Genomic DNA, 15377 nt, shown 5'->3' on the forward strand with positions numbered 1-15377 from the left:
AAGCAATACTTAATTACACTGTTAGGTCTACAGACAAAATAAGTTTGACAGATGAAATGCAAAGTAAAAATCGCAAAAAAGACTGAGCTGGGAAGATCTAAGCAGCAGTACTTGCTGAATACCAGATACAGTTTGAAACTGTACAAAGCTCCAAAAATTGCAAACCCTCTTGGAATCGTACTGTCTACACAGTGATTTTTAAAGTCTGAATGAATACATAAATAACTACCACTGTATTTAAAATGGATGTGGATTTATGCACACCGTAGTGGAGCAGCCAACTTATCTGAGATGAGTTGAAAGTGCTGCTTCTAAATTTTACTTAAATCGTTACAGAATCCTTTGTCACTTTCGTGCTTGTTATAGAACACAGAATGACGCGCTGGCAGTTTAAAGTTAAATAGGAGTTGTCTTGACCAAGAATTTAGCTCAGTGATTAAAACATCAGAAAGCAGCACTGTAGAGTAACTAGATAAAAACCACAGACTCCCCACCTTATTTGTTAGGCTGTCCTGTAAGATCTCTGACCTCCTCTGAACCTTTAACAGATGTTCTTCCCGTTCTTCAGCTTTCATTTTCTCATCACTGAGGAGTTCTTGATGACATTTCAACTCCTTTTCAGTTTCAAGAATCTGAGATAAAATTAGACCAACAAATATTTTAAAAGTTGTGAGATATTATACAAATCTATTTCTAACACACCAAACTACTCTATTTCATAGGAGTTAAATACTTCGAAAAAAAAATAATCACAAATTGCTTCAGTCTGAGCATAGAAAGTTACATACTACAGAATCACAAGGTTGGAAACAACCTGCAAGATCATCCAGTCCAACCACCCTCCCATTCCTATCAGTGCCACAAGCTACTAAACCATCTCTCGTAGCTCCTCATCCAGGCGCCTCTTGAACACTGCCAGGGATGGCGACTCCACCACCTCCCTGGGCAGCCATTCCAGTGCCTGACCACCCTCTGAGAGAAGAAGTTTCTCCTAATATCCAACCTAAACCTCCTCTGGTATAACTTCTTGCCATTTCCTCGGGTCCTACTATTTGCCTGGGAGAAGAGGCCAGACCCTTTTGCACCCTTTTTGCATATTTATTTGAAAAGTTTATTCTAAGAAAAACCTGACAGAATATTGATAAGTCCTTAGCATTTAGTGTAAAGAATTGTACAGAGTATGCCATCTAACATGCTTGGACTTGCTTTCTACAATTCTTGTTTCAGAGAAGAGGAACACAAAGGAGAAATGTGAACCTCATTCATATTGCTTTAATAACTGTCTAGAAATAATGACTTCACATGAGACAACTTTATCATGGGAATACTTATCGTGGGAACACTGTCAAAATAATTTAAAATTATTTTTTATTATTATAGGAGTAGCATTCCTTTCACAATCTCTAAATTTCAAGTTTCATAGCAATACAACTAACGTTCAAAAAATACCTAAATTCAAATGAATCAGTAGCACCCTAGATTTGAATCATCTACAGATTGCTGATTCTGAATAAGAATTCCAGCTCAACACTGAACCAAACTATCACCTTCACTGTTGAATATCCAGAAGCAAAATAACAATCTAGAGAATTTGTCACTTTCAGTGTTAACTTCAGAATTCAACAAGATATACTGTAGCATTCAAAAAATATCACCAGAGTGTTTAGGTAATTCAGCATATGCATTTGCTCTTTCCTTTCTAAATGAAGTAGCCTCATAAGATTTTTGAAAGAGCTCATATATATCCTAAAATACAATTCCACAAGACAGAAATTGAAAAACACCGGTGAGCTTTAATTTGGATATATAATATCCATAAGAAACTTTTCCAAAACAGTTTCAAGAAACAGCCAATCTGCTCTCCAACATTTATAATTATTATACTTAAAGACAAAGCACCTTATTAATACTCTCCTGTAGATTAACTTCCAGTTTGTTCTTCTCTGCTTGAGCACATTCCAGCTTTTCCTGGAACTGATCTCTCTCCTGTGCCAACAAAGCACATTGTTTCCCCAGCTCTTGAAGTTTACTGTTTTCATACTCTGCCTTTTCTTTTATTTCTTCCAGCACCTGTTGCCTTTCTTTGGTTACTGAATTTAAGTCCTCATTCAACTTTTCTATCTACAAAGATACAAAAGACAAAAAAAAAATAACACAAAACAAACAAACAAACACAGTTTAGCAACTGTGGAATTTTTACTAATAACTATTACCATAAGATCATCTATCAAAAAGTAAAATAGCCCAAGTTACTGTAGGTAGATACCTTTTCTCTCTCATTAACCCTTGAGGAGACAGTCTCTAAATTAGTTTTAAGAGGAATTTATATTACTGTACTTGCCTTTTCTTTCAGTTTGTTTATTTCCTCAGTCAGCTTTTCTTCAGTGTTTTGTAGTTTCTCTTCTCCTTCTGCCAGCATATTTTTCTGAATATCAGCTTGCTCTTTCTGATGCTTTAGTTCTTCCTGCAGACTTTCCATTTCTGTCAGAACTTCTGTCAACTTCAGAACAAAGTGTTATATAGCTGAATACCCAGTATGACTTTCTTAGAAGTTGCTCATTTAGGTTAAGAGTGGTAAGACAAGGCATTTGAATTTCTAGGAGAGAAGTATTTGAAACTGCAAATTCTTTTCCGAAATAATTATTTACCTCACTTCCATTTAGTTTCAGAACATAGCAGCTAAATTTTTGTTAGCTGCATCTCAGGCCAAGTTTGTCTGAAAAGATGCATCAAAGTAAACATTTTCTAGGCAAATACTTGGAATACTGAATAAGCAGTATCCTGCTTTCAAAACAAGGCATCAAGACAGAGAAATGGAATCATTTTCCAAATGATCAATTTGGAAAATCAATTTCAAATCAATTTCAGATCTGGATTTAGCTTTCTCTTTGTCAGCTCATTCTGAGTTCAAATTGTAGAAAACCTCAAACTTTTGATTTTTGTAACCTTAGATTACTTTTTACTGTTCAGTGCCAAATGCGAAGCCACTGTAGGTTGGAAATGTAAGAGAAGCTTGTAGAGCATTTATCCAGCAGGTGGGAAACTATGGTTAATCCAGAGTGGCACAGTGACCACAACAGCTGCAAAGGAAAATTAAGAGAGAAATTCCAAAATCCAGATTAGATTAGTAGAGTCAATTTTTAGTTTACTGCTGCTGGGAACAAATGAAGAGAGGGAGGGATACTGAGCAGCTAATAGCTACAGGACTGAAGGAACTGAGTGCTATAAAGTGTCTTTAAAACAATTATTTAAGAGATTTGATACGTACTTTCTCCTTGCTTTCCTGACAATCAGCCTTCAACTGATCTTTTTCTGTTTTAGAGACCTCTACCATTTGCTGTAGCTCATCTTTCTCCACATTAAGTAAAGCTATTTTTTCAAGCTGCTGAGAGATCTGCTCATTCATTTTTCTTTCTGTTTGTTCTTTTTCTGCCAGTAGTTTGCCATACTCAGAAGAGACACGAGTCAGGTTCTCAGTTACTTCAGTGAGCTGAAAGAACAAATAGCTTATTAATATTGCTGATATATCTATGGATGCTTGGAAAAAAAACAGTAACTTCTTAATTTATGTCCCTTTTTTGTCTCAGTAGTCAGGTTGATGTAGGAAAAGTGTCAATGGATCACATTTCAAAAGCTCCACCTCCACATACGGGTTGTTATAAAAAAATTTTACAGAAGAAATATCCCTCAGTTTACTAAGGTTGCAAACAAATAATGTAACAATTTTACTGATGTGTTAATCATGTTTCAGCGTTTCTATCTCATTAGAAAGCGTGTATGAAAACCTACAGTTCATGATAATTCCAGAAAAACAACTCCACAGCAGATCTGTATCCACAGCAGATAATGCTTGACAGAATCAAGCCTATTTTTTTTTTTCTTAAAGCAACAATAGCTTCATATACAAAAATAAGCAAAAAAAATTATAATAAGTGTAGCAAGTGAAAGAATGGGCTAAATTGCCCCCCAGTCACTTAGGTATTTTCAGAGTTACATAGCTGAAAGATAACATGTTAACTATAATAACGTTAAGAAGTGTAAGACTTGGAAAATAAGTTGAGGTCAAATAGCAGCACTGATGTTTAATATTTGATTCTTCAGCACCAATACACATTTTGTTATCAAGACTGTAGCTTACATATCAAATTGCAATTTGGTTATCTTTCCACTTCCTCTATTGTTATGGCCTTCTTTTATGAAGTAGATTAAAAAAAGGGGAAAGCTTTAAGTGTTGTTAATACATTTATTGAAACCTTTCAAATTGAAGTCTGTAAAAGATAGAACTTCACCAAACTATATCTGACCTTCTGTTCCACTTCAGCTGTTTCCTTCAATGCCTCTTGAGCTTTCAAGAGTTGACTTTCTTTCTCTGAAATACTTTCTTTCAGATCCATAATGGTCTCTTGATGTTGTCTAATGGAGTTATGAGCACATTTCAATTCTTCCTGCACTTCTGAATTCTTTGGACACAAAACAGTTCAAGTAAATTAAAGCTTGAGCATCATTTCCAAAAATTATGACAGAAGTTTACTAAAGACTTTGTCTTAAAGGTGTGGAATGGTTTTCATTACCATGCTAATTGCTTCCTGTACGGTGTTTCTCAAGTGGTCTCTCTCACTTTGGAGATTCTCCAGTTGCATTTTAAAATCATCATCTCTTTCTGTCATAGTGCTCATTTCTCGACAATCATGCGATTTTGGAATAAGATCTGTTTGTTCCACTTTTTCAGATTCCCTGTTAAATTCAGTTGCCTTCACTTCCTCCATTTCATGCAGTTTCTTTTGTGTCTGGCTCAGCTCCTCTCTTAGATGAATTAATTCCTGCTCAACAGATTTTTCTCGAATCGCTGATTCCTATTTCACACAGGAATAAAAGTCATCAGATTTAGAGAAGCAGTGATAAGAGAATTCTATCAGACCTTTGACAAGCTATTTATGAAAAAAAAAAAAAACCAACCTATGTTTTAAAGGAATTTGTAAATGGAAATTAACAGGATTTGACTGAATTCAGTATTTCAAATTTCTTGAAAAAAAAATACATTTATATATAAAATTTGAAAAGATGTCTTCTGAAACAGGTTGCCAAAAGCAGAACACCACAGCTGTGGTTTAATCCTGAGGAAAAACAAATGTGCTACAGAGATCTTGTCCATGTATCTAGTTTCAACATTAGATAAGATCAGGTTGGATGAGGCCCTGGGCAACCTGGTCTGGTATCAGATCTGGAGGTTGGTGGCTCTGCCTATGGCAGGGGGGTTGGAACTTGATGATCCTTAGGGTCCCCCTTCCAACCCAAGCCATTCTGTGATAAGATGTCAAGATATTATCTCTTCAAGTCTGTCCACCTCCCCATAAATATTACTTTACAGATATCTTTTGTAAGTTTATATTTTTCAAGTGCATTTATGTATAAAAACACACGCATGCTATCAGCATATTCAGTTAGGGAAAATGTTGGGCGGAAAGGCCATCAGCACACCTTGCCTACAAAACAAAACTGAAAAGGTTTCTATGTTTTGAAAAATACATCAGCATCCCTTTCAGTTAAGCAATTCTCAGGTTCAAATACTTAACTACAATACCTCATCTCTATGCAGATCAACCCATAACACCACCATCCTGTATTAAGATAAAATTCTATTTACAGGAAAAGTTTGTCATAGCTTGCCATTAGTTGCCAAGATACAACTGATAGTATTGGTTGAATTGCCTCTTAGGTAAACAATACTGCTTGTGATGTTTGATGGCCTGCAGTCAAATAGTAGGATCCTTCTCTGGTCTATTTAGTGAACTATTATCACTCAAAGTAAAGTTTAAACTCGTATGCTTTGTATTACCAACTTAGCAGAATACTTACCAGAGTTCCTTCTCCATATTCTTCTTTCTTGAGATGTAAACTGTCCAGCTTATCCTGTAATGAATTCTTCTCTTGTGTAAGGGAAAATATTTGTTCCTTTAGCACCTGAAGCTCATCACTTTTTCTATGGCTTTTATTCTCCGCAGCAAGCCTGTCTCTTTCTGATGTGATATTTTTAAGTTCTTCTGTCATCTGTGATAACTACAAAATATGCAAAGATAACATCTCCAACAACTCAAAATGAAAACTAAAAGACAAAAACTTTCATTTATTCAGCTATAGTATTTTTAAACAAATCTTTAACAAACTGTAACAAATCTGGGGAAAAAAATCCAACAGTCTTTGGCCTTTCTGTCACCTGTTTTAAATGCTAATTTTTCACAGTTTTTTCTCTAATACTGGTTATGCTTTATTTAGAAAATATCTGATAGGAAAAAGCCAAATAAGAAAAACTCACTCCATCTATTTCTATGCATTTGCTCTTTCAAAAACCATGCAAATACTAAGTTAACGTTGATTAATTTATTGGGTCTTGCAGTGTAAATCTATTGTCATCTATTACAGATGGGCCTGCAAAAGGAACTGTTACTGAAGCTACTGCGTAAGGTACAGCACTCTTCCTGGTCATTTGTACACAAGCTTGAAAAACATATCAGCTCCCTGTTACATGTTATGAACTCAGTTTCATTTACAGCCACGTACGAGACTTCTCACTGAGAACAAAATTCACAAACCATAAGCTCTGTTACTACTCTTGGGTACCCCTTACCTCTATTTGCCATCTAATTTCACCTGTCAAGTTGGTACCTATAGCACATATTAGTTAGGAAAAAGTTCATTGTACACTATCAGTTGTTGATCTCTGTAGAAATTCAAGCTATGAATGCCACTTTTTTGACTATTTTCTACCAAAGGTCTAGAAATTTAAGAGCAAGAAGAGACTGTAATCAGACTGACAAGACTTGCTTTCACAGTATTGGGAAAGACGCTAGAAACATTTCAGTTTTGAATGATTACAAAACATCTTACCTGTATTTGAAGTTCATTAATAGTTTTTCCGAGCGTCTCCTTAGCACTCACAATTTGAGTCTCTTTTTCAGAAATAATTTTCTCCAGCTTCTTGACAGTTTCCTGGGATTTCTGGAGAGAACTCTGTGCATTTCTCAGTTCTTCATGTGCTAAAATGTTCTTGGAATAAAGAAAATCCACGAGACAGAGATGCTATTTTTTTGCCACGTTAGTAGGTACTCCTCAAAAAACAAACAAACAACCCACACCCAAACAAATAGAAACAAAATACCAAAGAAAACTCTCTCCCCTTATCCCCCATATATTTCAATATACAAGGGTTGCTCTGAAAGTAATGCCTCCTATTTTATTACGCTGGCTCACAGAGGTGGATGTTGGTGGAGTGGCAGTAGAGGTAGAACCTTCTCACCCATAAGCCATTACATTTAGTTGCTGTGTGACAGATGGCAACAGAGGAACAGTTTGACAAATTGGTGTTAGATGTGGAAGTGCATATGAAGCAAAGGCGTGTCATTTAATTCCTTCATGCAGGACAAAAAAAATGCATCCACTGACATTCACAGAGTCATCTGAATAGGAAAGGACCCTTTAAAGGTCACCTAGGCTGTCCCTCTTCAGCAGGGGAGTCAGGCACATCTCAATTAGGGTCAGGTCAAGCGCACAGCCTGGCCCAGCCCAGCCTAACCTTGAATGTCTCCGAGGTTGGGGCAGTCACAACCTTTCTGGACAGCCTGTGCCAGTGCTGCCTCTACCACTTGTATTGCAAAACCTTTTTCCTTACATCCAATCTAGATCCGCTCTATTTCAGTTTGAAACCATTTACCACATTCTTGATGAGCTCATAATAAGCAAAGTCCACCCAAAGGAGCACACTTTGTCAAAAAAAAAAAAAAAAAAAAAAAAACCCAAAACATTTGGCCCAGGAGTAGTAGGTAAGCAGATTATCAGTGTCTTGGCACCATCAGTCCCCCTATCCCAGCATTGTTGTTCTTACAGCAGTACATCAGGTTTTCCTGATATTGCTGAAACCTAAGGTTGCCTAGGGGACTACTACAGGTCACAGAACGTGGCTACAGTCTCCACTCAACATTCTGTACTACTTAATGGCATACAAACTGCACTCTGCTCTCATATCCCTGTAAACAATCTGTACCTTCACTTCCCAGTGAGCAATGCTACACTTCAATTCTCAAGTCACCTGTAGCAATTATTCCATGGACACTTACAAGGGTCCAGAAGCTGGATCTATCAGAAAACTTCACTGACCCTTGCTTTACATTTATGGAGACTGAACAGTGGGTGTTAACACAGTTAAGTGGTGGGTAGTACACTTCAGCAGAGGCAGCAGTGGGTCACCTCCACTGGTGCAGATTTTTACAAGTGCGACATGAAGCCCCCAGTTTATTACTGGCAAAGATATGTAATTAATAGTGGTGATTACACTGAAAAACAGTTTTGTAGCTGAGAATTTGCTCTATCAAATAGTGTTACTGTGCTCTTTGTACCTGTAGAGGTTTCCATACAAATAAATAGGAGGTATTACTTTCAGAGCAACCTACATAGTTCTTTTATAGTTTTTGATATGTACAGTCCACTTCAATAAAGTCAGAATCCCTACCATTGAAACAGTGTCCTTTATGTCTTCTTTGAGCTGGTCTGTCTCAGCTTGGAGAGATTCCTCTTTTTGTTTCAGGTGATCTCTTTCTTGAGTGAGATTTTTTATTTCTTCCCAGCATCCATTAAGCTGCTGAAGAACTGCCTGGATCTCCGAATCCTTGGTCTCCAATCTTGCTTCCACAATCTTTTCTTGCTCTTTTAATTGTTCCATTTCATTTAGCTTGTGATGAGCCTGAGCAAGCTCTTCTTTTACATGAAGATAATGTTTGTGTTCTGCTGTCTTTTCTTCCAATTCTTTCATTTTATTAGAGAGCTTTAATTTAGAAGGGAATGGAATAAACACTTTCACTCTCATGTAAAACAGTATAATACGTACATGATTTCACAGACTCATTTGCTTAGACAAGCTAGACAATCCTTTCAGTCTTCAAAAGAGTAGGAATTTAATCATTTCATTAACCCTCCATTTATAATCTTGTCCACATCAATTATTGGTCTCCAGAACCTCCTTAGCAGGAAAATTCTTGCCAAAACACAAACATATGAAATCGTATCCTGTCAAATCCATAGCTGAATATGACAGCCATATAGTTGCCAAAAGGCTTGTCAGAAGTGCATGCAGCTTAGTTTTCCTTCTCATCCTGTATGAATTTTTACCCATTTGCCAAGTAATGCAGTGATTCTCTGTGGTTTGAAAGATATTCAGTTTTCTTTCCTTTAAAGGAAAATCTCAACAGTTCACTGATGAGAAAGCTTTGTTCCTATGAATTCAGAAAGAATAGGCGATAGCTGCTTATTTAAAATATATTTGCATAATAATGAGTAAACTTAAGAAGTAGTACAGGAAAACACATATCCTTGAGTAGCTTATTTCTTTGCCTATGAAGAAAGAGGCCACTGAGATGCATAATCCTGTGCATCTCAAATCTTATCCATCCAGCACAGTACAACTGATATCCCACTGAAAGTAGAACTTCAGTTACAACACCATACCTAGAAAACTACTGCTTTATATTTTAAAAAGAAGTCACTTGGAGAATTCTTAGCATATGTCAAAAAGAGGAATATGACACCAACCTCTAATTTCACATAATCCAAAGCTGTTTTAGACTCCTCTGCATCTTTAGACAAATGTTCTATTTGAAGCTTCATTTGTTCATAGTTTTCTGACACAGCTAGGTATTTTTGTTCTAGTTCTTCATGGAGCTGTTTAAGCACTACATACTCCTGATTAGAGTTTACGTATTTAAGCTGTGCATCTGCTAGCTCTTCTTTTGATTTTTCAATTTCCGCAGTTAAAGAGTTAAGTTTAACTTCATTATCAGCTGCCGCAGAGAGCAGGTTTTCTCTTTCCAATTTTAGTAAGCTTAACTCCTCATGTTTTTCAGGAATCTGTCAGGAAAAAACAACAGCATTTAAAAGTCAATATTTGTTATAGCTGTATAATAAAAAACGTACTCATGCAGGCTTAAAAACAAATACAAGCAAATACAGAGTGCAGTACGTTGCTAGACGTCCAACACTTAATCCCAATAAAACAAAATCTAAATACGTCAGGAAGGAGGGGAAGACAAATCCTATTGCATTCAAAAACCATTAGAACTCTCCCCTCTAACTCTTAAGATGTTCTTAAAATATTTCCTGTCACTGTTTTGAGAATTGAACAAACATGGCAAACTATGGCTCTTAAACTGATTGTACTTTTGACATATCAACACTACTGGCAATACAGACTTTATAAAGGTTTTAACATCTACTTTTTTTTTTTTATAAGTAGAAGTAGGCCAATAGTAGGTTTTGGAACATTCTGCAAAATATTCACAATCAAGTTTGTTCAAGATTACTTGTCCTAGACCATAAGTGCATATAAATTCTCCTGTATTTGCTACTGAGTATTACAAATTTGCAAAGTCTTAGGAAGAATTTGTAGGAAAAAGTATACTAAACTATGCCCTGCCAGGAAACAAGAAAGTCTGCTTGTAAATTCTGGAAAGTTTAAATTAAACCTTTTACTCTCCAACCAATGTTTCTACTCAGAAGCATTAAGATTTACTTTTACCCATCTAGATAAAAATTCAGTTTTAGGATAGGTAAAATGGTGTCGTGAACAAGGACGAGACACATGTAGCTATCTAATGATGACCATGGTAAACAAGCAAGCTTTGTACTAGAAATACTTCATTAGTTATAGCAGACTATAACTGAGCATACAACTCTTGATTTATTCCCGTGTAAATACCAAATGCCTGAGAAACAACAGCATAATGAACTTTGTAAAACCTTACTGTTTGATTTAAGATTTTTTACTGAAAACTATCCAATTGGCCTCCATTAATGTGTTATTAGTCAAATGCAATATAAAAAGCACAAAAGAAAGACAAGCTGCAGAATAGTTCGACTTTTGTTTACCTCTGTCTGCTGCATCTCAACAGTATTTGGTGGAGGCTGAAGTTCCGACAGCTCATCTACTTTTTTTTGTAGTAGTACATTCTCCTCCAATGCTTTTTCTAGTTCTGCTTTTAAGTCAGATGCCTTTTTTTCCAGGTCCAGAAGAGAAACCGTATCTAAACAATCAACAAGTTTTAATTAATAAGAGTGCAAGAGAAGAAAAATAGGTTTTAATTTCAGCAGTTTCATATCGTGCTCTGGATGTCAAGTCTACAAAGACTACTTTGTAATTTGTCAGCAATCAAAAGATGGAACTACTGCTTTGAATTTGGTCAGACTTGGTTAGACTGGCATTCAGTTTATTTCCACTTTCTCCTTGATATCCTTCATTAACTTGACTGTCGTGGGTGACATACAAAGATTTATGGAAATCAACAAATATTTCAAGAAAGTGCTAATGCAGACTGCTATGTGCCATTAGTATCAGAGATTCTGATATTTTATCTTGACAATAACTCCAGAGACAAAAAAGCATCCCTACGTCCCTCACATCAAATGGATAAAAGGAAATGGGAGAAGAAAAAAAAAAAAAAAAATCAACTTAAACAGAACAGTACCTTTTGGAATTTTACCCTCCATCAGTGAATTTAGCCTTGTGTTTTCTTGAAATACAGACTGCAACTCTTTCTGCAAGTCAGCTTGCATTTTTTTGTAGTTTGCCTTTCCTGCTTCTATTTGGCTTTGATAAAGTTGCACATCCTTTTGCATTTGCTTGTGATCATTTAAGAGTTCATTCTTCAGGAAAATAACACAACATGAAGTTCATACACAAAATACAAGTTCACTTGCTTAGCAGTTAATTATTAAATCTGACACATTTTGTGTTACTGATTGGAATGATTTTGGCCTGGTCTAATAGAATTTGCCACCATTAAACAACTTCATTTCTTTTAGAGTAATGTAATAAAATGTAAGACACATTTGAAGTCAGAACCATAGCCATTTTTCCTATTTCCTTTACTCCTTCAGAACTTAAAAGTCCCATCCCATTTTTCTAAATTGATAACTTACTAATCTGACCCCTATTGTGATATCAGACTTGGAGTCTTTTGTCCTAGGAACTCTTCAAAGACTGTTCATTTACTCTCTTCTCTCATAAAAGACAAAAAATGAAGACCAGCTCCTGCATAACATCAGATTCATTTTTATCTTCTTGAGGGTATGCTTTCCATGAGTTCCACAGTGAAAACATTGCTTTGAGTGTTAAGTCACTTATCTTTACAGATATCCTTCTCTAGTCTGGGAGCAAACATTGCCAAACAGTATTTTGTACCACTACAAAAACAGTTTAAAAAGTAATTACCATCCTCTCTTTCAATTCCAAATTTTCTGTTCTGAGAAAAGCAGATTCTTTTTTGGCATCCAAGGCTATGGTTTCACTATCTAAAAGGGATTTACTCAGCTGCTGAATTTCCTCAATTAGTTTATCAGAATCCCCCTGAAAGAGACAAAAACTCGAAAAATTAAGATGACCATAATAAAGCAAATGTGATTATTCAAATATGGTTAAAATGTACAGGTGACTCAGAATATGGTACATTACTCTATCTAAAATGAACAGTAGCACAACACTGAGAGCTGGGATAAAGTACAGAATTTCCCATAGCTTTACTTCAGAGTATCTCTATAAAGTAAACTTCTTGCAGAACTAATACTATAGTAATTTGCATTTTAAGCTTCATAAAATAATTAAAACCTGTTGGGCAGCAGATTTTCATCACATCAAGGCTATGCTTAAGCTTAACTCACTTCCAGAAAAGCAAAACTTAACCTAAGCAACCCAAGCAGAAAACTCATGTTTACCGCTAAAAGAGATGTCTCTTTTCTTTCCATTTCCGCTTTCTGCAGTTGCTCCACACGATTTTGTAATATCTTTATTTTGTTCTCTTTCTCTTTTAGTTGTTCCAGTTTGGACTTCATTTCTGCCTAAAAAAAAAAAAAAAAAAAAAAAAAGAAAAGAAAGTAAAAAAAATAAATTAAAAAAAAAAACAACACAGTTCCCAGTTTGTTTGTTTTCCTGATAGGAATCTATAAGAATCCTTTTTACATAATAAGCATTATTAAGATGAGACATACCTTTCTCATAACTAGTAAGACTAACTAGGACCCAATCAAGTCAGGGTCATCCGTACCGGATAGAAAAACCAAACCATGTTCTATACAAATCTTATTGCATGCAAGTTTATGAGAAAGGCTCACCTCGAGTTCTTCATTGTAGGCTTCAGCATTTGAAACAATATTCTTTAGGTTGGTAATTTCATGCATTAGTTGTATCTGTGGAGCAAATTGAAGCAGAATTGCTGAGGATGTTAGAAAGCACCCACACCAATGGTTTTAGTTGCCATCACCATGCATTAAGCAAGGTCTGTATTATATTTTCTTTTCTATTAGTTAGCAAATCGTAGATGCCACACTCTTTCAAATTAATAAATGAAAATCTCTATTTCAGCTTCACAGCAGTTAGAAATGATTCAAGTCTAATTTAATCTGCAACAGCTCAAGAAGCAAGAGCGATCAAAGCAATTCATGCAGAAATCATACAGATACGGAACGTCCAACTCTGGTCATGTTAAACAGTCTTTTCTGCACAGTGCAGATATTAATGATAATCTTATTGCTGACAAGCAAGAGATATCAAAATTAAGTTTAAGTAAAGCCATGAATGCATTCAAGTTGCATCCTGTGAAAGGAAGCACAAATAGAAGACCAGATATAGAAGCACTTTTAAAGTAAAAGAGCTCTTCTCTTGGTCTTTGTTAGAAAAGCTTAAAAATTAGCACTCTTCTTTGAGTATTTCTGTATTGTTACAAGTATAGAAAAAAAAAATCTGTAATTTTTAAGTCAAAGTCTGATTTTTACACTCTCAGTCCACTTTAAACCCTAGGCTCATTCTTTCTACTGCTGAATGCTGCTTGTATCACCACCTCTTGCGAATCAACATCAAAGTAGCATTCTGTAGACTAAACTCTAGAAAACATTTCAGTATAGAGAACACTAATCTATCTATACTTCTGTGCACTTTACCTCATGATCTCTTTGTGTTTGTTTTTCCAGTGCTTCAAATTCATCCATTTCTATCTTTTCTTCCAGTTTCTCCTTCATTTCATTTATTTCTGATTTCAATTGTTCATTTTCTAATACTAACTTATTAAAGTTTGCTTGCAAAATATTGATTTCATTTACAGCAATATCCTGAAGAAAGAAACACAACAAGCTTTAGAAAAGGTTATTGGAATTTTCCATCTTATTTCAAGGCGAATACAGGACAGGCTTACCTTTTCTGCTGCTAAAGTTTCACAGAGTTGCACAGATTCTTCAAAGTCTCTCCGAGTCTAGAGAAAGAACTGCTTTCAGTTAACTAATTGACAAGATCAAGCAAATTTATTATAACCCTTGTTGCTTTTCACTGCCAGAGCTACTTAAATACCAAAGCTCTCTAGCTCATTCACTACTAGAACATACCACAACTCCATGGAGATGACCAAGATACTTTCTTACTAAGAAGTTATAATTATTAAAGATATATAACAGAATATTGATGCTCTACAGATGAGTAAGGCTGTCTTACTGAGAACCATACAACGCATATAGACTATGTTAAGTGTTGTAGTTTAACCCAGCAGTCAGCTATAAACACAATGAAGTTGTTCACTCACTTTCCCCTCCCAGTGGGATAGAGAATCAAACAAAAACAAAAAAGTGGAACTTGGGGGCTGAGATAAACTATTTACTGAGACATAAAAGAAAAAAGAAGAACAGTAATAGTAACAGTGATAATAATACATTCACAAAACAAGCAATGCACAAGCAATTGCTCACCACCCAGCAACTGACATCCAGTCAATAAAGCAGTGGGGAGCCAGTAGCCCCCCAACTCCCATGTTTTTAAACTTTTTCCTCATGATATCAAGTGGTTTGGAATACCTCTTTAGCCAACTATAGGTCAGCTTTCCTGGTTCTGCCTCCTCCAAGCTCCCCATGCCCCTTAGCTCCCCTTGCTAATAGGGCAGCACAAGAAGTTATGTCCTTGGCTCTTCACAGCCACTGCTCAACAACTAAAACATCCCTGTATTATCAACACAGTTTTTCTCCCAAAGCCAAAACATTTCAGACACCATGGAGAAAGAACTCTGCCCAAGCTGAAAACAGGACAGTAAGATAAAATGAAGATATTATGATGTTACCCAGTTCATGTCCGGTCCATCAATCCATTCTGTATCTTGAATTTGATCAGAAGCAGTAAAATATTCATTGTCTCGTTCAGAACTCTCTGTTAACAGAGCTGAAAAGGAAGATGCATCAAAAAATACTGAACGGCAATAAGTTTTTAATTGGGAATCAAGAATTTTCTTATCAAAGGTCTCATCACATTGGAAATAATGATTCAATGACACAGATATAACACACAGTAGGACTCCTAAGTCTCA

At 35.8% G+C, this 15377-nt stretch overlaps 1 protein-coding gene across 1 annotated transcript in view; it reads right to left on the minus strand.

Annotated features, from left to right (window-relative positions):
- CENPE (centromere protein E) overlaps positions 1-15377 on the minus strand; it is a 37782-nt gene that overhangs the window by 11383 nt on the left and 11022 nt on the right. Inside the window, exons 15-32 of the mRNA XM_042871103.1 lie at positions 15135-15232; positions 14226-14282; positions 13975-14142; positions 13150-13224; positions 12754-12876; positions 12254-12388; positions 11508-11685; positions 10912-11066; positions 9580-9894; positions 8504-8815; positions 6886-7044; positions 5857-6057; positions 4572-4853; positions 4305-4460; positions 3269-3490; positions 2342-2500; positions 1900-2121; positions 495-632 (exon numbers count right to left, since the gene is read on the minus strand). Of these exons, the coding sequence (XP_042727037.1) occupies positions 495-632; positions 1900-2121; positions 2342-2500; positions 3269-3490; positions 4305-4460; positions 4572-4853; positions 5857-6057; positions 6886-7044; positions 8504-8815; positions 9580-9894; positions 10912-11066; positions 11508-11685; positions 12254-12388; positions 12754-12876; positions 13150-13224; positions 13975-14142; positions 14226-14282; positions 15135-15232 (3155 nt within the window). The remainder of the gene's footprint in view (positions 1-494; positions 633-1899; positions 2122-2341; positions 2501-3268; positions 3491-4304; positions 4461-4571; positions 4854-5856; positions 6058-6885; positions 7045-8503; positions 8816-9579; positions 9895-10911; positions 11067-11507; positions 11686-12253; positions 12389-12753; positions 12877-13149; positions 13225-13974; positions 14143-14225; positions 14283-15134; positions 15233-15377) is intronic.

This window comes from Lagopus leucura, unplaced genomic scaffold, assembly GCF_019238085.1.
Source record: "Lagopus leucura isolate 7727_CA_CO unplaced genomic scaffold, USGS_WTPT01 Super-Scaffold_100004, whole genome shotgun sequence".
NCBI lineage: Eukaryota > Metazoa > Chordata > Aves > Galliformes > Phasianidae > Lagopus > Lagopus leucura.